This window comes from Chelonoidis abingdonii, chromosome 1 (assembly GCF_003597395.2).
Source record: "Chelonoidis abingdonii isolate Lonesome George chromosome 1, CheloAbing_2.0, whole genome shotgun sequence".
In the NCBI taxonomy this organism is placed as follows: Eukaryota; Metazoa; Chordata; order Testudines; family Testudinidae; genus Chelonoidis; species Chelonoidis abingdonii.
Window position 1 is genome coordinate 69,377,669 of NC_133769.1, and position 24,349 is coordinate 69,402,017.

General features: G+C 40.0%; 1 protein-coding gene across 9 annotated transcripts in view; it reads left to right on the forward strand.

The window, feature by feature from the left end:
- The window catches only part of CPSF6 (cleavage and polyadenylation specific factor 6), a 47,243-nt gene that overhangs the window by 12,343 nt on the left and 10,551 nt on the right, over positions 1-24,349 (forward strand). For 2 of the 9 annotated variants that reach the window (XM_075066352.1, XM_032796544.2), the window contains exons 2-11: positions 1,713-1,922; positions 3,812-3,915; positions 5,274-5,419; positions 6,982-7,155; positions 15,577-16,081; positions 17,549-17,641; positions 18,658-18,773; positions 19,144-19,297; positions 20,512-20,706; positions 20,851-20,868. In XM_075066352.1, the coding sequence (XP_074922453.1) occupies positions 1,713-1,922; positions 3,812-3,915; positions 5,274-5,419; positions 6,982-7,155; positions 15,577-16,081; positions 17,549-17,641; positions 18,658-18,773; positions 19,144-19,297; positions 20,512-20,701 (1,692 nt within the window). In that variant the 3' untranslated portion in view covers positions 20,702-20,706; positions 20,851-20,868. The remainder of the gene's footprint in view (positions 1-1,712; positions 1,923-3,811; positions 3,916-5,273; positions 5,420-6,981; positions 7,156-15,576; positions 16,082-17,548; positions 17,642-18,657; positions 18,774-19,143; positions 19,298-20,511; positions 20,707-20,850; positions 20,869-24,349) is intronic. The other 7 variants (XM_032796545.2, XM_032796542.2, XM_075066359.1 and 4 more) reach the window with 6 other exon arrangements.

Here is a 24,349-nt window from a genome sequence, read left to right on the forward strand (position 1 = left end):
GACTTATAAATTCAGGTGACAGAACTGAAAGCTGCTGGCCTAGAAGTGTGAAACTTGTTTCTGCAGGAAATTAAAATGATCTTGAACCGAATTTTCAGAACAAAGTGCAAAATTCACCACTTTGATTTAGCTTTCCTGCATTTAAAATAGCAATCAGGAGGGAAAGAAATAGAGACTTATAGAATTTGTAAGACTGTTAAATACTGTGGTGGTGTGTGTGGCCTTCATATATTTACTGACTCATATTTACTGACTCAATGTGTGGGTGAAGTAGGAATTTGAAAACAAAAGTTAAGATACAACAGAATTTTATATAGTAGAAAGGGGTTTATGTGGGGGAGATCTTGCTATAAAATACAGAACTTTGGTAGATGGAGGTTTGTTTTGCCGAGAGAATTTTGGAGGGTCATTTCATAAGGGAGAATATGGGTGTTATAACTTCGTATTTTTAGTAGTTACGCAACTGACTCCTTCACAGAGCATCGAGAAACACTCTCCTCTTTATAAAGAGTATGTACCCAGCTTTTCCTCCCCTGTGGTCTGGAATCCTGAAGTGAGAGAAAGCATCATGGGGAGTGGTTTAAGGGGAACAAACCTGTTATGCGAGGGTCTGAGGAGAGTTTGTTATGGCAGGGCCCTAAGGCAATGGTCTAGTCCCTGTAAAATAATAATTGTAATACAGGTAATGCCAGTGCTTTGTCGCTCTGATTTTGTGGGTGAGGGACCAATAAGACAGATGTTAACTTCATTTGCCAAGTTGTCCATTTATATGACTGTAAGTGGAGATTAAAAAATGTAAATGACTGCATCAAGAGGAGTCTTCAATTTAGAGAAGATACTCTGGATTAAATCTTTTAATACATTTATTACTAGAGACATAGCTAGGAATTTTTTTTATATGATGCTCCCTAATTGCAAAGAAGAGTATGTTGCCCATTTTAATGTTAAAAGGTCTAAATTTTAAAAAGAACGTGGACTGATAAGTCAATTAGAAACTGATTTATTTTTGCTCCTATCTTAGTCGTTTCCCTTTCCAACTCATATTGTGATGACACGGTGATACTAGAAAGTGGGATATAGCTTTCTTTGGAAACAGTCAGTATTTCTCCTTTATATTAAGTGGGATCATTAGAGTATGAAGTGCTCCCTTCTTGACCCTTTATTGTAGAATCAGAGATCAAGTTTAGGATGCGATCTCTGAAAAGTTTGGCTGTATGTTGTGTTCATTGCCAGGACTCTCATAAAAGCTCAAACCACTTCCCCTATCAATTTCTTTTAATAGAGGAAAATATTTACTTTGTTTTGCATAAGAGCTGAAGTTTACATGCTGCTATTTTGCTTACCAGCATCATTAATGTCAGCAACATTCTGAGAATAGGATTTGTGTTCTCTTGTTTGTCTCTATCAGTAGAACAAAATCATTGTAGGATTAAGCAGTAACTATAGGCTTTTTGTTAATTTTCTGTCAGTTTAGTGGAATTTTTTAAAAAGTAGAAATCAGAAGGCAGTAACATCAGATTTATATACATTCGAATGTAGATCAAATTGGGACGTAAACTGGGAGGGATATAGTGTTGTACTTCAGGCCCAAATGTGTCTGTCTTACCTCATGTGATAATTCTCTGGGACATTTAGAGCAGTATTTGTTTTGAATAAACATTAAGAGTATTTTAGGTAATATGTAATCTACAGCATAGCTTTTTGTATTTTAGGAAGCTGAATATGGTGGACATGATCAGATAGATTTGTATGATGATGTCATCTCTCCATCTGCAAATAACGGTGATGCCCCAGAGGACCGTGATTATATGGACTCTCTCCCACCATCAGTTGGAGATGACGTAGGTAAAGGAGCAGCACCAAATGTTGTCTATACGTATACTGGAAAGAGAATTGCATTGTACATTGGAAATCTTACTTGGGTAAGTGTTGGAATTCAGCTACACACATGCTTTTTTATTATGGGCAGTAATCTTACACTGATCAAATATACTCATGTAGTTGACCGAATTTTACTAAAATATTTAACTTTCTGGCACACAATACAAGAAAAATCATGTACTGATATCTTAGAACAGAGGTTTTCTGAACATTTTAGTGAAAATCTTGGGGGAAGAATACAGTTTTGGGATGTTCATTAAAATGGAGGTTATTTACAATATAAAGGTTCAGTTGTGTCTTACTTGTAGAATAAGTTAAAGGTGAAAGGGGAAGCTTTCTGGGAAAGCATGGTAGGTTTGCCACTCTATTAGGGCTTAGGGGAAACTCTGAAGAGAGGGAACAGAATAAATTAATATTTTCCATGCAAAATTCTGAGTTCATGGTTGCTTCCTCTGCTAAAGCTATACTAGTGCTAAGCATGCAGGAAAATGCTTTCATACTTTGTTTTAAGTGTTTGATGTCGTTAAGTGTTCCAGTATCCTGATTTCAGGCTCTTTCCAGGTAAGTAAAGGAAATTCTGATTTATCAAACACTTCATTTAAAAACTTATTTCTAGAGATGAGATTTTCAAAACACAGTGTTGGCCTAACTCTGCTTCCATTGAAGTCAATGGCCAATTGGCCAATGCTGAGTGTTTTTGAAAGTCGATATATAACTTTTAAATCTGTATCGTTATTACTGACTTGGCATCTTAAACAGAACTATCTACAACATTTTGTGTTTTACCATCTTAAGGATTGTCAATGATTTTTTTTTTCTTTTTTTAAAAGAAAACCAAGTGGCATGAGATTGAGCAATGTAGTTTGCTTGCTGTGAGCCAGAAGGGTGTTGAGGGTTCTATACTAGAGCTGGTGGGGGGTATATAAGGAGTTTGAAAACTTGAACACCCAGTTCCCTCTAACTCCAGAACCCCTCTAAATTTCAGGAGAGAAAGGTTTTCTTCTTACTCCAACTCCTTCAGTACCAGTGCACACTTACAATCAGAGTGAGAGTGTTTAACTTCAGAAATGGATAATGTTCAACTTAGGTGTTTGCTTATAGGAGAGTCAGTTAGATGTTAATGGATGTCACATATCCATGGGCCACTGAAGTGGCTGATAAACTCTGCTTTTCTTACTCTTTTTCTGTTTTTTTTTCTCTGCCATCAGTAAGTAAAACAAAACTTCTTAGAATCTTGCTGTCTAAAGCTTCAAAAGAAACAGTAGTTCATGGTTCAGGCTTTTTAGTAAATTAAATTTCACTTGGACCAGTTTTGGGAATGGTATAGAGCACCATGTATAAGGGGTACAAGTGTGCTAACACATCTGAAAGTGAAACACACTATTGAAATGGTCTTGAAATCTGACCTTGTTCAGAGATATAGGATTTTGGGCTAATAGAAACTGAGTAATAATCTGTTTTAAAGAGGAAAAATTTGCAATCCCTGAGGCATAAAACAGACAAATAAAAAAAGTGACTATTGAAATTGGTCAGATTAAAGCCTTGCAGCCTTGAAAGTATGTGTTTGTTTTTCATAAAAACAAAACTTCTTCTGACATAGCTTTCTTTAAGATAGTGCATTACGTATTAAGGGTGGTAATGCATGTGAAGTGCTGTTAGTGCCATATGTGTTGTATTACACATCATTTGTCTATTCATATATTTTAGCAATGATCTTTTTGAGAAGTAACTGTAAAGTGTCCCTTGAAATATTTTCTGGCCTTTTCTACAAACAGCCACAGAAAACATCCAGTGAGATACACTACTACTTGATCATTTTCACAATAAAGTAAAAAGCAATAGTACAAACATACAGGATTAGACTGCTGTATTCTTAGTGAAAATTGGCATTTAATGTGTTTTGACATTTGAATATAAAAATATTTTGCAGTGGACAACAGATGAAGACTTAACTGAAGCAGTGCATTCACTGGGAGTAAATGATATTTTGGAGATAAAATTTTTTGAAAACCGTGCTAATGGCCAGTCAAAGGGGTAAGAATCTGTAATCCACATTTTCTGCTATTGGTCATTGATCTGCTACAGTGAGGGTGAGTGGTCCGTGTTTTCCGGAGCTAGCAATGAACTGTTTACTCTTGTTGGACAGCTAATGTCTAGCAGGGGTTTCGTACCTTATTGTTTTTCATTGGTGACTACTAATTCAATCACAGAAATAAGTCCTAAAGACAATACAATAGGTTTCAATATTCCCTGAATAGGATTGTGAAATTGACATTCCTTACACATTCATTTTCCTAAATTTCAGAGCATGTATTCTTAATTTTTTTTTACCTCTCATCAGTGTGAATGCCTTCTTATTCTACCTTTTGTCAAATCTCTTTTTTTTTAAAACTTGATTTGTTAGCCTTTTATTTCTCCATTTTGCACAGCTCTGCCAGTGCCTCTCAATCCCTACTAATAACACATCTCGGAGTCCAGTAAATGGTTTTTTGTTTACTATAAATTGTCAATTGTGTGAGTTTTGTGCTGTGGAAAAACTAACTATTTCAATTATGATTTAAACTATTATTTGATTTAAGGTCTTCATGAACGCCAGGTTAACCCCCGTACCCTCCTTTTTTGGGGGGGGTGAGGGGGGGCTGGATGAAACTAAACTAACATTCAAAGTGCAGCTTTGATTAATTTATAATGAAAAGAAGAATCAGTTACCTACTGTCAGTTTTATCAAATACAGCTTAATGGTAGAAGATCACGTCCTTTGGTAAAATACCGATTTTTTTAAAAAAAACAAAACAAAAAACTTCAAGCTTGACTAAATTTGATTTAGCTTGTTACAGTCTAGTTTAGTTATCTAAAACCGAAAATAAATTTCCTTAGGAAATCCTACTTTGTAGAGGAGGAAATATTCATTCTTTAATTTTGAGCTGCTTTGAAAGTCTCAATGAGAGAGACAGCTTTCCTTAATCCATTTGTTGAGTTTCTCTCTGCAGTGATTCTTTCCTTAATGAGGCTTTTTAACCACTAAAAACGTGTTCAGAAATTGAAGTAAAAGGTCTAAATTTTGTGGACATGCCAGCTAAACAGGTTCATACTGTATGGTTGAGCAGAAGAAAAGTTACTTTTCCATCTCCATTCTTTTCATGGGCATTTCAAATTGAATGGTGGGAAAACTGTAATTTTTAAGTTCATATTTACATTTAGCATTCTTTTCTCATAACTCAGGAGTTTGTGTTATGATTTTTCAAGTATCTTTAAGACTGAATTAACCAAGTTTGTGGGGAGGATTTTTGTCAAATGTTCTTTTGCTTGCCACGTATTTATCTTTTCTCTGGAAGGCAATCAGATTTTTCTGATGCAAGAAATTGATGAAGCTTTTCACCCTTCTTTTTTAGGTTTGCTCTTGTAGGTGTGGGATCTGAAGCATCCTCCAAAAAGTTGATGGATCTCTTGCCTAAAAGAGAATTGCATGGGCAAAATCCTGTTGTGACTCCATGCAATAAGCAGTTCTTGAGTCAGTTTGAAATGCAGTCAAGGAAAAGTAAGTTGTCTTTTCTTAGTTGCATTGTAAATTTAAAAAACAAAGGTCTATGATAACATGTATGGCTCCAAATAGTTATGAAACGTTTATGGTTATGGAAACTTATCAAAAGGTGTCTGGGGCTAATACCTTTATGGATCTTTTCCCTATAATTCTTTGAGAAATACTATGTGCGTGAAAGCATTCATACAGCCAGATTGAACAAAATGAATACATTAAAAACTTGGACATTTGCAGACAAATTGGACTAGATTCTGATATCTGACTGAGCTCTGCTTGTTGCAGGACCTGGAATGAGATGGATGTCACTGCTCTGTTCTTCGCACAGTAGTTGGGCCATGGATTAGCTTTGAGCTGCCTGAGGGCTAGTATAACTGGCTTCTGAATGCAGTGGGCCCAAGGTGCTCTTCCATAGCATGAAATACTTCTTTTGTTCTAGCCAAACCCTTTCCTCATCTGAATTCCCTATGACAGAAAATGGGAAACAACAAGGTTTGATGTGTGGCTGACTATGCCAGTCTGATCACACCAGGGGAATTCTTGAATAAGTGAGCTTTGCTGGGGCTTTGTTCTGATGGACCAATATAATGCAACCAGAGCAGGGGCCATGATTTGACCCATTAAATCCACTTCACTCCTTTTGAAAGGAAGGAAATTATCAAGAAATTAAAACTGCACAATGGGAAACAGTTTTACATGCAATAAAGAAATTTTTAAAAATCGTCAGTGAACTTCTGATGTAAGTAAACATATTAAGGAACTTTTTTGTATTGTACTTTTTATTCAGATTCTATGCTTGGTTCCCTTCTCCACATGCAGGAAGAAAGGGAAAAAGGAACCAAGCATAGTGGCAGAATAAAAACAGGTATGATTCTCTTTATGGTCTGAACTTACCTCTCCCTGGTGGCTGACAGCTCAAATCCACTTGTGGCTCTGGCCCAGAGAATGGCTTCTGTTTTCTCTTCTCCTTTATTATGTAGCAGCAGAGTCCCTAAAAGAGTTAGTTAGGCAGGCGTCTCCATGTTTCCAGGTCCTTTTGCAGGCTTCTAGGCTTTTTTTCCCCCTTTCCTTTTTATCTATTTAGTGAGGAGCCTAGATATCTGTTGTAAAAGCAGCTAGACGTAAGAATAGCACCATGTGACCATCCACTTTTCTGTCTGTGGACCCCTAGTTGTCTGCAGACCACATTTAGGCATCTTTGGTTTAGTGGCCTGAGCATGGGACAGATGGTTAAGAGATTGAAATACAGTTGCAAAATCTTCCACTGATTTGCGGAAAGAATTTGGACTAGTCACTTAACTTCTCTGTGACTGTTTCCCTATCCCTAAAATAGGGAGAAGGAGGCTTTATAAAGCACTTTGAGAACTGTGCATGAAAAGTTCTATATAAATATGAAGGCTTAGTACTCAGCATTGCTATTGAAGACATACAGCAATGCTACCTCTTCACCCCCCAAAAAAACAAAACAAAAATGAACTCTCGGTCACGAATTGGGGGGAAAAAACAAAACAAAAATCCTTCATGTTACAGAATGATAATATACTTTTGCTTCCCCATTGCAGCTACACAATCAGGCCAGATGTCTGGAGAAGGTAAAGCTGGTCCTCCAGGAGGTGGTTCACGTGCAGCATTTCCACCAAATAACAGAGGACGAGGCCGTTTTCCAGGTGGCATTCCAGGTGGGGACAGATTCCCTGGACCTGCAGGACCAGGAGGACCACCGCCTCCTTTCCCAGGTAAAGACACTAAAACCTTTGTTTAATTTCCTAGCTTACCACTTTCAGTTTTTAATATAGCCAAATATTAATATAGCACACTTTCTAATTTGTTTTGGGAATTACAGAGGCCCAGGGAATTGGACTTGTTTACAATAAGTCTTCACTTTGTCACTGGAATGTAGTATTCTATGGGAGCTCTATATCACTGTTGAGCATAGGGAAATCCAACTTCTGATATCAAAGGGGTGTTTTCAGGCTCCAGAGAAGTAGGAGCATGAGTATAAACAAACTTGATAACAATATTATAACAAAAATCCTTACAGTGATAGATAATTTTATTTAGTGTCACAATGTATATTTTAAAACAATAGTTACACTGACTCACCATTCTGCGCAGGCTTGACTTCGCTGATCTATTAGTTCAAGAGCAGTCACTGCAAAACAACACTCAAGCAGCACAGATCGATTGTATTAGCAGCACGGTTCAGTGGTGGTCTTCGAATGCTTGCTCATGTGCTTTCCATGTTAGGTGTATACACACTGCGTGCACCATTGCCAGAGATTTTTCCCTTGGTGGTATCCTTTGGACTGCGTGCTTATATTTCAGTGTAAGGGGCACTGCTGCCAAGCACCCTCTCAGTCCCTTCTTCCCACATGTGGTGGTAGCTGGAACAACCCTGTGACGGGTTGGATCACAGAAACCCCCTTGGGAGCTGCCACCCGATGTGCCAGACTACTTCCATCCTTGCTTTCTCTGCCAGCTCAGGACTCCAGCACCCTGTCTGAGCCAGACACTCCCATCTGCTCCAACAAAGACCCAGAGTCTGAATTACTTGCGCCAGAGCTGCAGGTTTACCTGAAAGCAGCTAACAGAAGTGTTCCTGTCTTTAACTCTCAGATGCCCAACTCCTAGTGGGGTCTAAACCCAAATAAATCCGTTTTACCCTGTATAAGCTTTATAAATAGTTTGCCCTCTATAAAACTGATAGAGACATATGTACAGTTGTTTGCTCCCCCAGGTATTAATATACTCTGAGTTAATAAGTAAAAAGTGATTTTATTAAATACAGAAAGTAGGATTTAAGTGGTTCCAAGTAGTAACAGACAGAACAAAATAAGTCACCAAGCAAAATAAAATTGAATGCGCAAATCTGTCTAATCAAACTGAATACAGATAAGATCCTCGCCAGTTCCAGAATGCTCCCTTTTACAGACTAATCTCTTTTTAGCCTGGGTCCAGCTGTAGTTACAGCTGAAAGTACAGCTGACACCCCCTGTAGTTACTGTCCTTTGTTCCAGTTTCTTTCAAGGATCCTGAGGTGCAGGAGTTGGAGAGGCTCCCTCTTCAGCCAGCTGAAGACAAAATGGAGGGGTCTCCCAGGGGTTTAAATAGACTTTCTCTTGTGGATGGAGACCCCCTTCTTCTTTCCCATGCAAAGTCCAGCTCCAAGATGGAGTTTAGGAGTCACCTGGGCATGTCACATGTCCATGCATGACTCACAGTTTTTACAGGTAGCATCCATTGTTTACATGCTACCTTGAAGGTCCTCAAGTAGACTTATGTGGATTGGAGCATTCCAAGATCCATTGTCCTTTAACTGTTTCTTGATTAGATGCTTAATTTCAACATTTCTTTTTCCAGGAACTGACCAAATGCTCTACTAAGGTTATTTAGAAATCAAACCAGTACAGAGCCAACATTCATAACTTGGAATACAAAAATGATACATACATGCAAATAGGATTAATACATTCAGTAGATCATAACCTTTACAGAGATATGTTACATGGCATATGTAGCATAAAACACATTCTAAGCACATTTCCATAGAACCTTATGGGAGATACTGTCACAGACCCCTCTTGCTCCAGCAAGGCTTTCTTCCCTTTGGTTTTTGGATCATAGTTCAGTGCGTATATATAGTTTTTGTAATTAGTGTTCGTGTACATAGCATAAATAGATATCTCTGTCATCGAGGGCCTCTTTTGTCCCAGGGCTGGGCATGCCCCGGTCCCTGGGCTTCAAGCCTTGTACCTCCTGTGGCAAACCTGTGCCTGTGAGTGACCTGAACTCCAGCTGCTTGAAGTGCTTGGGGGAGACTCAAGTGAAGGACAATTGCCAGATTTGTCAGGACTTCAGATCCCGCCCTAAAAAAAGACACAGACATTAGGTTGAAGGCTATCCTCATGGAAGCCGCTTTCAGACCAACCTCAGAGCAGAGCCACTCTGATTTGGCACCATGCACTTCAGCGTTGACGCAAAACCCTCCCCTGAGCTCTTCCTGGCACCCTTTAGCATCTCCAGTTCCGAGGAAGGAGGACTAAAAGCAGCTCTCTGACAGAGTGCAATCGCCAGTGCAGAAAAAATACGAGCAGGGAGAAGGCAACACAGCAAGATCTGTGCTGGGCCACTCTTCCGCTCCTGGGCCCGTGATGGCACTGTCAACTCTGCCTGGAGCGTCGAGTCCAGTTCAGGACCTGACACCTGGAAGCCACCGTAGTATCAGTGGTCTGACTGTTCCATTGACCCAAGAGGCATTCCAAGTGGCTAGGGTCCTACTTTCTCTCCCAGCCCCTTGAACTCTAGTGGGATACCTATCAGCTCTGGTGACCAGAAGCAGGAGAGAACAAGGAGCATCAGGCTCCTTCCCAACACTGTTCTCTCCCAGCACCTTCTAGGGGTAAACTGTCCCTAATCTTGTCATCCTGATCACCTCCGGTCCGCTGCCAGTCCCAAGAATTCCGGCACCGCATGGAGGCAGAAGCAAGTGCTGCTTGACCAGGGTCTCTAAGAGAAGACTCCTGAGTCTAAAGGGGAGCCTTACGTGCAACTGAAAGGCTAGGTACTGGTGGCGGGCTATGTGCCACTGGACTTCAGTGCCGGCACCTGGCCAGCGGGTCACTGACCTATGCAATGGCCTTACTGGAACTGCTGGGGGTTTCCCATGGTACCAGATCCTCCCTCCCATTGCTCCTATTCGGTGGTTTCTGAGAGACTGGCTACTGCTCCTCCCCACTTGGCACTGGACCCCCACTCCAGTACCGACATTCAGGAGATGGCTCCAGATGTAGCTGAAGAAGAGGAAGGAGCCCCACCTACAGTGCAAGCCTCCTTCTCCCCAGATGAGGTTGTAGTGGGACACTGTAGCCTGCTTCCACACAATGTTTTCAGGACCCATCAGGATCTTCCAGAGTGGGTAGCCGCGAACCTGAGTCTTGAAATTGAGCAGTTCAAAGAGATATTACACAGCCTTATTGGTATCCTGGCTTCAGCAGCTTCCTTCAGGGTGGCCTTAGCCATCAATGAAGTGGTGATGGGACTGGTCAAGGCCCTGTGGCAAACTCCATCTCTGCCCCCCACCCTAGAGGACAGAAGAAAAAGTAGTATGTGCCAGCGAGTGGGTTCAGATACTTGTATTTGCACACCTCTTGCCCCTGGTGGTGTCTGCAGCAAATGAGAGGGACAGACAAGGCCAGTCAAGTGCAACCCCCAAACAAAAAGACGTTAAAAGACTGAACCTTTTCGGAAGAAAGATTTAATTGACGGGTAACCTTCAACTACATATCTCCAACCAGCAAGCTTTGCTGGGGAGTTACAGTTATAATATATGGGACTCTTTTGCTAAGTTTAAGGAATCCCTGCCTTAAGATTCAAGGCAGGAGTTCACTGCTCTCATGGAGGAGGGTAGCAACATGGTCAGGACCTCTCTCCAGGTGGCTCTGGATGTTGCTGACTCGGCTGCCAGGAGAATAGCCTCTGCTGTCACCATGAGACATTGTTCTTGACTCTAGTCCTCCAGGCTTCCTCACGGGGTCCAACAGTCTATTCAAGACCTCCCATTCAAAAGCTTCTCTTTTCTGGGAGTTGTCTGACACGAGACTTCATGGCCTGAAGGACGCAAGGGCCACCCTAAGATGCTTAGACCTTTACGTTCTGTCAGCTTCCAAGGAGCACTTCAGGCCCTATCAGCCACGTCAGTTCTCAGTGCCTCGAAGACAAGAGCCCTACAAAAGAAAAGAAAGAGGTTAAAAACTATGCTAACCATTTCCGTTTACTGTCAGCCTCCCATTCGGATTTTCAGAGGTACTCTGGAGGGCCCAACCAAGCCTTTTAAAGGTGTGCCCGAGGGTGTTGTATTAGTCACCATTTCGGATCATCTTCCCCTTTTTTGTTTTTGGACCATCTATCCCTCTTCGGCCTAGCATGGTCATATGTAACATTGGTGCTGAGTACAATGTCTGTTATACTCTGTTATACTCTGCAGTTTTAACCACCCATCTCTCCCATCCTCCATCCCTGCCCCTTTTCAGGGCCCTTCTTATGAGCAACTCCTTGTCTAGGAGGTACACTCCCTCCTACGAATGGGGGTTGTAGAGGAGGTTTCACAAAACTTGAAAGGGAAGGAGTTTTACTCCGGTATTTCCTAATTCCAAAGGCCAAAGGGGACCTCTGGCTCATCTTGGACCTGCATCACCGCAACAGATATCTCAAGAAACTGAGCTTCCGCATGGTTTCTCTGTCTTCCATCATTCTCTCCCTGGATCCAGAAGACTGGTATACTGCCCTTGACTTAAAGAATCCATACTTTCACATTTCTGTCTTCCGTGTTCACAGAAGACTTCCCAGGTTTTATAGTGGGTCAACACCACTAACAATTGCCCTCTGCGTTTTCACGAAGCGTATGGCGGTAATAGCTGCCTTCTTCAGACGGCGAGGCGTCCAGGTCTACTGGAACCTCAACAACTGGCTGTTGTGTCGGTTGCAGGCTCACGTACAGATCATCATCAGGATGGTCTAAGCCACCTGGTCTCCTGATAAATGAGCAGAAGTCAACTTTTGTCCTGGTTTAGAGAATAGAATTTATTGGGGCGATTTTCGATTCAACCCAAGCCACGGCCTTCCTGCCGAAATCTGATTCCAGACCATGTCAGACCTGATATCTAGTGTCATGGTCCACCCAGTTATGACTGCTCGTGCTTGCCTCAAAGCCCTGTGGCAAACCCCTTCTCTGCCCGCTCCCCCCACCTCAGGTATGGGACCACAGCTGTGGGGCCACATGGTTGCATGTACTTATGTGATCCAGCATGCAAGATGGACCCTCAGACCCCTTCAGATGTGGCTAGCATCAGTATATTCCCCGAGCAGACACCACTTGGACTTGGTGCTCAGGGTCCCTCTCGTGGTCCTCGCCTCCCTGGACTGGTGGAAATTGGTAATGATGGGGGTGCCCTTTGTTACCCCTCAACAGTCGGTAGCTTTAATCTTGGATGTGTCAGACCTAGGGTGTGGAGTCCACCTCTACCACCTCAGAACTCAGGGCCTCTGGCCCCATTAAGACCTCTTCCTGCATATAAACATCAGGGAGCTCAGGGCGGTATGCTTAGCATGCCAAGTGTTCGTCTCCGGATCTCAGGTGAGATGCTGCAAGTCCTGACAGAAAGTACCATGGCCATTTTCTATATCAATAAACAGGGAGTGGCCAGATCTTCGATCCTGTGTCAGGAGGCCATCTGTCTGTGGAACTTCTTCACTAAGCACTCTATTCATCTCGAGGTGTCACATGTCCCTGGAGAATGGAATGTACTTGCTGATCCTTTTTCTCTCACAAGTGGTCCCTTCACCCAGAGGTCATCAGGTTCATCTTCCAAAGGTGGGAGCTCCGCAGGGGGACCTGTTCACTACCAGGCAGAACAGGAAGTACCATCAGTTTTGTTCCCTGCCCAGGCACAGCCCTGGCTCCCTCTCTGACATTTTCCTGCTCCTGTGGACAGATCTCCTATTTTATGGGTTTCCCTTAATCCCCATGTCCCTCATAAAAATCAAACGGGACAAGGTGAGAGTTATTCTGATAGTCCGGAGTGGCCAAGTCAACACGGGTTTGGCATGCTCCTGGATATGTCAGTAGCAACTCTGCCCTCACTCCCACTCCATTTGGACCTAATTTCAGAAGACCGCGAACAGTTGCTTCATCCAAACCTCATCTGCCTGCACTGAACTGCATGGATACTGCATGGCTGAACCCAGAAGAACAAGCTTGCTTAGAACAGGTCTGACAGATCTTGCTAGATAGTAGAAGGCCTGCCACTAGGGCTACCTACCTGGCCAAGTGGAAGTGCTTTTCAATTTGGGCTTCTCAATGTGTGCTCTTTCCATCTCGATCTTCCCTCCAGTCTGTCTTGGGCTGTTTGTTCCAGATAATTCAGCAGGACCTGTCCCTCTCGTCTGTCAAGGTGCACTTAGCAGCCATCTCAGCCTTCTACCTTCCAGTGAACAGCAGGTCATTGTTCTCCCACAGAGTGGCAGTACTGTTTCTCCAGGGGCTGGAGAGGCTCTGTCCTCAGCCCTGAACTACCACCCCACCTTCCCCCCTGTGATTTAAACCTGGTTCTATCAAGACTCATGGTTCCCTCCTTTGCTTTTTTAGCATCATACCCCCTGCTACATTTCTCTTGGAAGGAAGCCTTCCTGGTAGCGATCACCTGGGCCAGAGGGATCTCTGAAATCAAGGCCTTTATGTCAGAACTGCCTTATGTGGTGTTCTTTAAGGAAAAGGTCCAACTGCACTCCTATCCAACCTTCCCACCAAAGGTGATGTCACAATTCCATAACAACCAAGCCATTTTCCTAATGGTCGTCTTCCCAAAACTTCACAAGAACTCTGAGGAATGGTGGCTTCACTTGTCGGACTTTAGATGTGTCCTTGCTTTTTACGTTGAGAGGACTAAACCCCTCCTCAGGTCCGCACAACTCTTTGTTGCAATAGCGGAAAGGATGATCAGAGGGCTTCCTGTGTCAGCTCAGAGGATCTCATCCTGTATAACCACCTGTATTTGGGCTTGCTCTGGCCACCTTAACCGCTCACTCCACAAGAGCCCAGGCTTCGTAAGTAGTGTTTCTCATGCAGGTTCCAATCCAGGACATCTGCAGAGCCGCAGCCTGCTCGTTGATGCATACCTTCGCATCCCACTACACCAGGAGTAGGCAACCTATGGCACGTGTGCCGCTTTTGGCACGCGAGCTGATTTTCAGTGGCGCTCACACTGCCCGGGTCCTGGCCACAGTCTGGGGGTGGGGGGGCCTCTGCATTTTAATTTAATTTTAAATGAAGCTTCTTAAACATTTTTAAAACCTTATTTACTTTACATACAACAATAGTTTAGTCATATATTATAGACTTATAGAAAGAGACTGTCTCAACACATTAAAATATATTACTGGCACACGAAACCTTAAATTATAGTGAATAAATGAAGATTTGGCACACCACTTCTGAAAGGTTGCTAACTCCTGCACTACACCATCACACAGTGGGCCTAAGACGGTGGTAGTTTCGGAACAGCATTGTTGCAGTCAGCAAGTCTGTGAACTCCTAGCCTATCTCCTTGGGTACTGCTTGTGAGTCATCTAACATGGATTGACATGAGCAAGCACTTGAAGAAAAAACGGTTACTAACATTTTGTAATTGTTCTTCAAGATGTGTTGCTCATGTCCATTCCATGACCCACCCCCTTATCCCTCTGTTGGAGTTAACCTGCAAGAAGGAACTCAGAAGGGTGTGTCTGCTGGCACACCTTATACCGGCGCATAAGCTCGCGGCTCTTAAGGACATTTGAACCAGCCCAATGAATACCAATGCAGGAAAAATCTCTGGCAAGGGTGTACGCGGCACACACACACCTAACATGAAATGGACATAAGCAACACATTTTGAAGAACAACAGTTACGAAAGGTTCGTAACTATTTTTTCCTATTGCATATTAGCATGAATGTCACAGCACTTGAGCTTTAACTCATGCCCTCTGACAGACCAGCTAGCTCGAGTTTAAAACACCTCTTCACTTGAACTAGAGATTTTTGTATGTGGATGGGAGCTGATACTGCAGTGAAGAGAAACCCTCTGTGCATTGTGGGGCAAGTTTAAGTATCTCTAATAAGTATGGTCATGCAGTGAAATGAGTTGTCTGTAACATTCAGATTTAAATGAATACTCAAACTGAAAATCATTAATTTAAAAAAAGAACTGAAAGCAGATTTGGGTGCTACACCCAGCCTTAGTTTTGCTTAACAATACTTGTGGATTTACAATCACTTTTCTTTATTTAAATGTATATATTTTCTTTCTCCGTGAAAGACCCACACAAACAGCAAGGTTAGCTGACTTACATCTTTTCCAGTATTAGTAGCCTTTGGTGTTACTTACATCAATAATTGCTAGATTTCCAGACAGCAATATGACTTTAATAAGATATTAATAGTGTCCCTTTAAATGTTAATAGTCAAGTACTTGTTTGAACTTTATCAAGTGATAATTTTGCTTTTTCCAAAGGTGGAAATGCATAATCTCTCATGCACATCAAAATTGTTCAGTGAGACTTGCAGAAGTTTGGTTAAAATCTAATTATGGAAATAACTTTATTTTCCCTTTTTTTTTCTCAGCTGGACAAACTCCACCACGTCCACCTCTAGGTCCTCCTGGTCCACCAGGCCCACCAGGTCCTCCACCTCCTGGTCAAGTTCTTCCACCTCCATTAGCTGGTCCTCCTAATCGTGGTGACCGTCCACCACCACCAGTTCTGTTTCCTGGACAACCCTTTGGTCAGCCTCCACTGGGTCCACTTCCTCCTGGTCCCCCACCTCCAGTTCCAGGCTATGGCCCCCCTCCAGGTCCACCACCACCACAGCAAGGTCCACCTCCGCCTCCCGGCCCTTTTCCCCCTCGTCCACCTGGTCCACTTGGACCTCCCCTGACACTTGCTCCTCCTCCACATCTTCCTGGGCCACCTCCAGGTGCTCCCCCACCTGCTCCACACGTGAATCCAGCTTTCTTCCCCCCACCAGCCAATAGTGGCATACCTACTTCAGACAGTCGTGGTCCACCACCAACAGATCCATATGGCCGACCTCCTCCTTATGACAGGGGTGACTATGGTCCACCTGGCAGGTGAGTGCTTTTAGTGTAGCGTGCTTGGTAGCACATTTATTCCATGTAGGAGACATCAGATTCTTTTTGGCTTTTAAGTAGCTTCTTTTCCACTTTCTTCATTAAAATATCTGTCAGAATGTTTTTCTAGGTGTTGCAGCATCCTCAGATGCAGTGTCCTTCTCCTCTTTTTCCCCCTTCAACTTAGACCTCTGTCTGCCTTCACTTTTTGTAATCTTGGTATCATTTTTGATCTTCTCCAACATTTTCTATTTCTTTCTGGCACTACGTCTGCAATGGTTTATTTATGCTTTTGCCTCAGCTATATCTCTAGAAAACTTCACCTTCATCTTCTCTTACTCTATGTGGCAGCTATCTTCTCATGGCCTTCCCAAGTTCCAGGTCTGCAGACTCCATCCTATGCAAAATGCTCTGTCCTTTTTCTTAACATTTGTATAGTTCAGTGTTTGTAAGTACAGTATAGTACAAAGAACCACGACTATATCACTCTCATCTTCATGCAATGCCACTGGCCCCCATTCTTGTCAGGATTGGAATCCTTGTTACAAAAACCCTCCATGAATTTTCTCCACCGCTGGGACTTTTAATTTCTTTCCTCTCACACCTCCATCTGCTTATCTAGTACCAATCTTACTCTAGTTGGTGCAAAATCCTTCTCTGCAACTCCTGCTATCTGGAACAGCCTTCCTGATTCTCAAATCTTATCTGTAATATCTCTTCTCCTTTGCCTATACCAGGGGTTCTCAAACTGGGGATCGGGACCCCTCAGGGGGTTGTAAGGATATTACCTGGGGGGTCGTGAGCTGTCAGCCTCCATCCCCAAGCCCCACTTTGCCTTCAGCATTTATAATGGTGTTAAACTTATAAAAAAGTGTTTTTAATTTATTGGGGGGGTTGCATTCAGAGGCTTGCTGTGTGAAAGGGAGGGGTCACCAGTACAAAAGTTTGAGAACCACTGGCCTATACCTTTTAGTTTCTTTATACCTCCGCTGTTGTTTATTATCCATTGTAAAGCATTTGGGGATAGTATGTAAGAAAGGCACTGTACAAAATGAAGTTTTATTGTATTTATATATAGATCTTATGAGTTACATTGGTCATACTTCCAGTGTGAGGAAGACATGCTTATTCTGTCATTTTATTTTTTCTGTTTCTGTTTGGACATTGGTTCTGGTTCTTCCAATTATGGAATTCATAAGTAAAAATCAATTATTTATAAATGTTATGTTCATATAGAAATTGTTTGGAAATTGAGAGCATTTTGCATGATTACCTTATATATAATCGTAATGAACACCAGGTCTTTTCTGGTATCCAAGATTGAGGTTGTCCACAGTTTGTAGAAGGATGGGGGAGGAAAAGGGTGGGAGAACAAGACAGAATCACTTGCTGTCCAATATTTTCATTATCATAATTTCAAAATTACAATCCATAACTATTTAAATTGTCATTAATTATATATCATAGGCGTTTCACTGGAAATAACATGTCCATAAGAGAACAATTACATATTCCATTGTTTTGGAGGCATACGAAAAATAATACTCAAAACTCAGGGAGGTATGAATTTTTAGACATTTCCTCTTATGCTAAACTGGCTATAGGATCTTGTTCCACTTCTTGCTCTTAAGAGGATAGCATTGCTTATCATTCTGCATTTTCTTTCTACCAGAATAACTAACACTATTTTAGTAATAATATCCAGCAGTGAGCCAGTTTAACAGTCTCATTAACATCATCCTCCAGATATTCTATGTAACAGAGACTGGCTGATAGAACACTGCAGAATGGCTGAGAAATTTTTTATCCCCATTTTATATAGGTTAATTTCCATTTCTGTGGAAACCAAATACACATGATCAATAAAATATTATTTACAGAATTCAGGGAGAGTACAAAAATTCCCTTTTACAACCCTAAGTGTAAGCTTGACATTTTCTCCTTAAGATTTCTTGTTAAAACAGTAAATTGGAGCACCTTTGAACTTGACCAAAAAAATATTGGAAATTAAAGCAGAAATAAAATCTTTGAAATGTTATTCAGGAGGTGGAGCATTAATAATGCTAGACCAAATTTACTTCTGCTGCTGCATAACTTAAAGTCGTGATGTTACTGTTAGAGCAGGGGACTAGGAGCCAGGAATTTGAGTTCTAATCCCATTTTTTGTACAAATTCCATCTCTCACTGTGGGCAAATCACCTGACTCCTCTGCCTCAGTTTCCCCATCTATACAATAGGGATAATACCTGCTGGTGTGATAGGGATTTTGTAAAGCATTTTGAAGATGGAAAGCACAATATAACTGCTTCTAAATCTTCAGTATGAATGGATGATCAAAGATAGCTTAAGCACATTTACACAGCAGATGTTCTAATGGTAATGTACTTTTTTTTGCCTGCAAGTTTTGTACCATAAAACTTTTTAAAAAACAAAAACAAACAAACCCCCCCCCGAAACCTGCTTTCTGTCCTGTTTGTCACTTTGCTTAAAGTTGCAAACTTGAGTTGTTGATAACTGCAATGCTATCTTCACAAGCTTTGTGTTACTTTTTTAAACTTTAGTTTTATTAATTGCAGAGAAATGGATACTGCAAGAACACCTTTAAGTGAAGCAGAGTTTGAAGAAATCATGAATAGAAATAGGGCTATCTCAAGCAGTGCCATTTCAAGAGCTGTGTCAGATGCCAGTGCTGGTCAGTAAATCTTTAGTGTCCCTCCTGTTCCATCCCACTGAAAGCAATTTTATATAATTTCCCCCTGGGAATCTTGGAGATGTGATGCCACTTTGTGTTTAAAAAGAAAGAAAGAAAAAGAAAAAATCAGAGTGCCATCCTGATTGTAGATATTTCTTGTGACTGACGAACTATACTCAAATTAGATTTATATGGACACTTGCTGGGTACAAACATAGACTATGTTTTTAATAGCTGGTCCACAGAAGTGGCTTCAATGGCTGTTGCAGAGAAGACCAGCTGTGAAAGGATAATAGTTTTACAGATAGATTTTTTATTACATTTTAGTCTCTTTAATCAACTAACATCAAATTTACTTTCTTCTTTTCAGGGGACTATGGAAGTGCTATAGAAACCTTAGTAACTGCTATTTCCTTAATTAAACAATCCAAAGTATCTGCTGATGATCGTTGTAAAGTACTTATTAGCTCTCTGCAGGATTGCCTTCATGGAATTGAGTCTAAGTCTTATGGTTCTGGATCAAGGTAAAGCTTTCCTGTTTCATTCACTAGCTGTACTCTAAATAAACGACCTATAAAGGATAGGAGAAAGGTGTTTTATTCTCCTTTTACAGATGGGGAACTGAGGCACAGAGTAATTAAGTGACTTGCCTAAAGTCACACAGGAAGTCTGTGATAGAGCTAGAAATTGATCTTAGATCTCCTGAAACCCAATTGATTGTCCTAAACACAAGGCCATCCTTCCTCCCCAAACTGACCTCTGTAGTGTCATTTTAAATGTAATTTTAATTAGAGTTATTTCTTTACATGCTGCAATAGTAACATGTAAACATCAAAACAAAATTAATTACAGACTTGGGAACAGATTGATATATAATCTGAATGAATGTACTTATTAAAATTAATTTCTAAATTATACAAAATCAGTTTTCATTTTTATGATAGTTATCTGTATTCTTGTCTAGATAATTTTAAATGGCAAGAAAATTAGATAATGGTCTTCTGTTATCATTATAATTATGTGTTAAGGCTACTAAGAGAAGACATGAGGGAAAACGGCAGATTGAAGTCCATCAGGCTTCACCCAATACTAACCAGATATTCATATTTCTTCTAGAATTAAACTTCTATGGAATTTGGACAGATATTCAGTTTGTAGTCAGTCCAGATACTATACTAATAGTGTAACTTACTGATATTCACATTCAAACAAATGCAATACCACTGTCCCCACAAACTTTCAATACCTAAAATGGCTGCCACACTTGCAGCAGCCATTTTAGGTTGGATGCATTCCCATGAGCAGCTGCCTTGTCATCCTCTCCTCAGTTTTTTCTACCTCCTTCCTTTCTCCTTTCAGTCCCCAATACTAGCACATCTCCTCAAATGGTAAGAGCAGGAAACAGAAAGTATTGTGCTTCATCTGCTGCTGAAATCCTCAAAAGTAAAGAAGAAATCGGTTTAATTGGGAAAAGTGAGAGTAGGGTACATGTTCAGTATTCTCTGAATACCAAGTCTGCACTATTAAGTATTTGGTGGCTGCATGAAATAAAAAAGGAGATTCACCCCCTCTGTACACTATACACGTATGCATTTCTGTATCAAAACAAACATTTTTTTTTCTTCACATTCTTGCTTGAGCATTTTCATTTTATTAAACGGGCAGAACGTAACACACCTTAATTTTCTGTTGTTGTGTGTATATTTTCAGTAAAAATTAATTAAGTAATTTCTTTTAGAAGACGTGAACGGTCAAGAGAGAGGGACCACAGCAGGTCAAGAGAAAAAAGCAGGCGTCACAAGTCCCGTAGCAGAGATCGCCATGATGACTATTACCGGGAAAGAAGCCGTGAACGAGAGAGACATCGTGATCGTGACAGAGATCGTGATAGAGAACGTGACAGAGAACGAGAGTATCGCCATCGTTAGAGAAGGTGGGCATTTCAGTTTTATGTTGTGTAGGGTTGATGGGTACTTGAATTAACAGTAACTACTTTGGCTTTGGGATTATTTATACAGTAAATATGTACACACAAGTGTTGTACAGCAGTATGTATTGAATCCTTTCCTTCTTGTAGAATCTGAAGAGAACTTTGGTAAGTAATGACAGGTAACTATTTTGACTTGAGTGGGTTTTTTTCTTTTGCTAATTGCATGAATATGTAATTTCTGTGGTGTGGTGTCAGTCTTTTTCAGTTTTTATGGACAGGAGGATTAAATATGTTACTGAAAAGGCAATAGTAAATCAGACTAATCAAAAGGAGTCTGTTCTTGCTTATCTAAACTCTGAAGATTAGGATACCCACAACACTTAATCACATTTTGCAGTTTCATTTAAAGATTTAGAAATGTTTAAATTGTGATTGTTTCGTTGTAGGCAGTACTTGCATATATAAAATCCGAAGGCCCAAGTCCCACAGAGCTAGCTAAGTTCTTATACAAGTGAATTTTCTGTTGGTTGCAATGAAAGTTTTGCTCAAGTAAGGACTGAAACACGATGTGGCTCTTTCTTTTATAAAATGTGACCTCTTAATATTTCCTGGTCCGTGAATGAAATTCAGGTGTTGTCCCCTTTCAGTTTTCTGTGCTGCACAATTGGTGATAGAATTTCTACCTATAATCTAAAGATTGATGAACAAATGTAAACACCGGGAATGGGGATTTTTTTTGGTTATTTTACACTCACTAAATGTTTCAGACATCCACAGTCCTTTTATGGATTAAACTTTATTTAAAAAACCAACCAACTTTGTAATTAGCTGTAGAGTAGCACTTCGGCTAGCCACTGAAAAAATTTCAGTGTAAATATGCAGTGACTATGTAACTTAGCTCTATACACAGTTTGAGGAGCTTGAATTGAAATTGCTTGATTTTTCTTGAATTTGACAATTAAAACCAAAACCTTTCTGTGTTTGTCATTTGGAAGTCATAATCTTTTCCTATCCTTGCGTATTTAGAACAGTTCTTTAATATACTATGTTAAAAGTCCCACTCGGAAGAAATGTCTCCTGACTGTACTTTATTCTTATGTTTACCTTACAAATTTGAGAAACAGTTTTAATATAGCATTTAGTCATAGAAATTCATTCAAAAGGCATTGATATAGTTGGAGCAAAACTATTCTGAGAATCATGAAAATCTTAGTAAGCCTTAAGTAAAAGGAGTTATATAAACCATTTAAAGTGAATGTCAGTTTTTCTTGGCACACCTTGTAGCATTTCTATGCACTAGAGACCCAAGTCTGACCTTAAAACATCTGATCTTACTTAATATTGGGACAATATTGATTGTCCTTGGTTCATGCATTCCTTAGTGGCTGATCCATACAGTAATGGCCTATGGAAGGGGAATCAGAGGCAGCTGAAGTGAAGTTGGCAGTCTTAATATACCTTCATTGCTTAAGTGACAGTGGCCACGGTTTTACTTTGTACAGTGTACTATTTTAGTACAAACATTTCCTGGAATTGTGTTTTTAAAAAAAAAAAAAAAAAAAAAAAAATTCACCATGGTTGCTAAGCATAAAGTGTCAGAACAAAAAGTTTCAAATTTACATGATTGAATGTGGTTTCTTTCATTAAAGCAGATTTTCCTTAGCTACCACAAATTTGTTTTTAAGTGTACAATAGAACCTCAGAGTTATGAACACCCCAGGAATGGAGGTTGTAACGCTGAACAAAACATTGTGGTGGTTCTTCCAGAAAAGTGCAACTGATCACTGAGTTAATACAGCTTTGAAACTGTACTTTGCAGGGAAAAAATGCTACTTTCTCTTTTTTTCTTTTTTCTTTTTTTTTTTTTTTTTTAGTAGTTGTCGTTTAACACAATACTATACTGTATTTGCTGCTGCTTTTTTTGGTGGTCTCTGGTACTTCTGGTTCCAAATAAAGTGTATGGTTAACTGGTCAGTTCGTAACTCTGATGTTCATAACTCTGAGGTTCTGCTGTACACGTAGGTAGTATTGTGTAGGAGGTAACCCAGATGAGCTGAATGATAGTTGCATTTCCAAGGCTTTCACTTCTTCAGTGGGAGATGAGTAAATTATATTAAATATTGTTAATTTGAAGTTCCCTAAATAAAAATTAAGATGGGAAGTTACTTTGGATGCAATTGATTATTGAAGCCTTATATTTTCGTGTATTCAGACCAGGTGTCTGTATCATGGAACTTCTATACTAAGTATAGATATATTTTCTCCCACAAAGTGTCTGAGGGAACATGGTTGCATTTAGTACTTACCATAACACGGTTTTATTTATTTATTTATATGCTTGCACATTTTGAGCATGCTGTGTGAGATTATCTGAATTATTATTTATTCAACTCTGAGTACAATGGGATTTACATATGCAACCTCCCTTTAAATTTGTGTGTTGTGTACCAGGACTTTCATTAGAATTAAGAGGAGTTGAGTAGATATATTCCCCTTCATCAAGAGGAAAATAGACTGCAATAACTTTATTTAAAGGACAGATTTAGTGAACTACATGCAAATGAGAAGTTGATATTTTAAAAGATAAATTGTAAACAGTTTGTCTTGTTATTGCCCTTTTAAAGAAGGGCTTAATTTTTGTAGTTAAGTACTTAATTTCAGTAATCTTCTGGCATGTGTTTCATTTTCACCAGGATATATGGTTTTTATACTTTTTTTGGGGGTGGAGGAGGTTTGCATTAGATTTGTTTATGAATAGTAACCAAAGGTTCCCAGACACTTACGAAAATAATAGAAATACTGAGAGGAACATCACCCTTTATGCTAGTTTTTTACCAAATAATGCGAATTTGTCTGTGCCTAAAAGATATGAATGACAGTGATTTTCCTCTCTTTATTCCCATGTAAATTTAGTAGTGCTGTGATACCCTACTGGCATATTTTAACAAAAATGTTAAACATGCTCATTTTAGAAGGGTTTTAAAAGTTCATTGTAAAGTTTTGTATAATGTGAAACATTAATCAGTTTTTTATTACTCATTTTGTCATTTGTATCTACTTGCATTCATATAGCTGGATTTCAATTTGAATAATGTTTTATACAGTTTTATTGAAAAAAAATCAAATGTACCATATCAAATTTTCACACTTCTGTTTGTACATTTAGAAATCAAAAGCTAAGTTGTCAAGCTGACTTATGCGCGTTCAGTTGAGCAGTTGGTCCTTATGTGCATTGCCAGTGTAATCTTGGCAAATAGTTACTTAATTTGAATGTTTTCCTGAAGTTTGTAACTTTTGCTAGTATAGTGGTATAATTATTAATGTAAAAGTGCAGAACGGTGGTTGATTTTTTTAAAAAGTACAACTTTCTGATGTAAAGTAATCTAGAAAATCAAGAACCTATGTGTTTAATAATCAGAGGAATCTGATTTAGAAGAGGAGTAACACCAAAATGAACATGTACAAACAGAAAAGTAATGTAACTTCATCAACATTAGCCCCTGATTTTTAGAAAGGTTTTAGTTTAACTGGTGGTTCAATTATGTATTTCAGCTATTACTGTCCCATCTTAATCTCACTGTCTGGATTTTAATAACTTCTGAATGTTACACATTATTTCATTTTATGTTTTTGTTATTTGGATAGC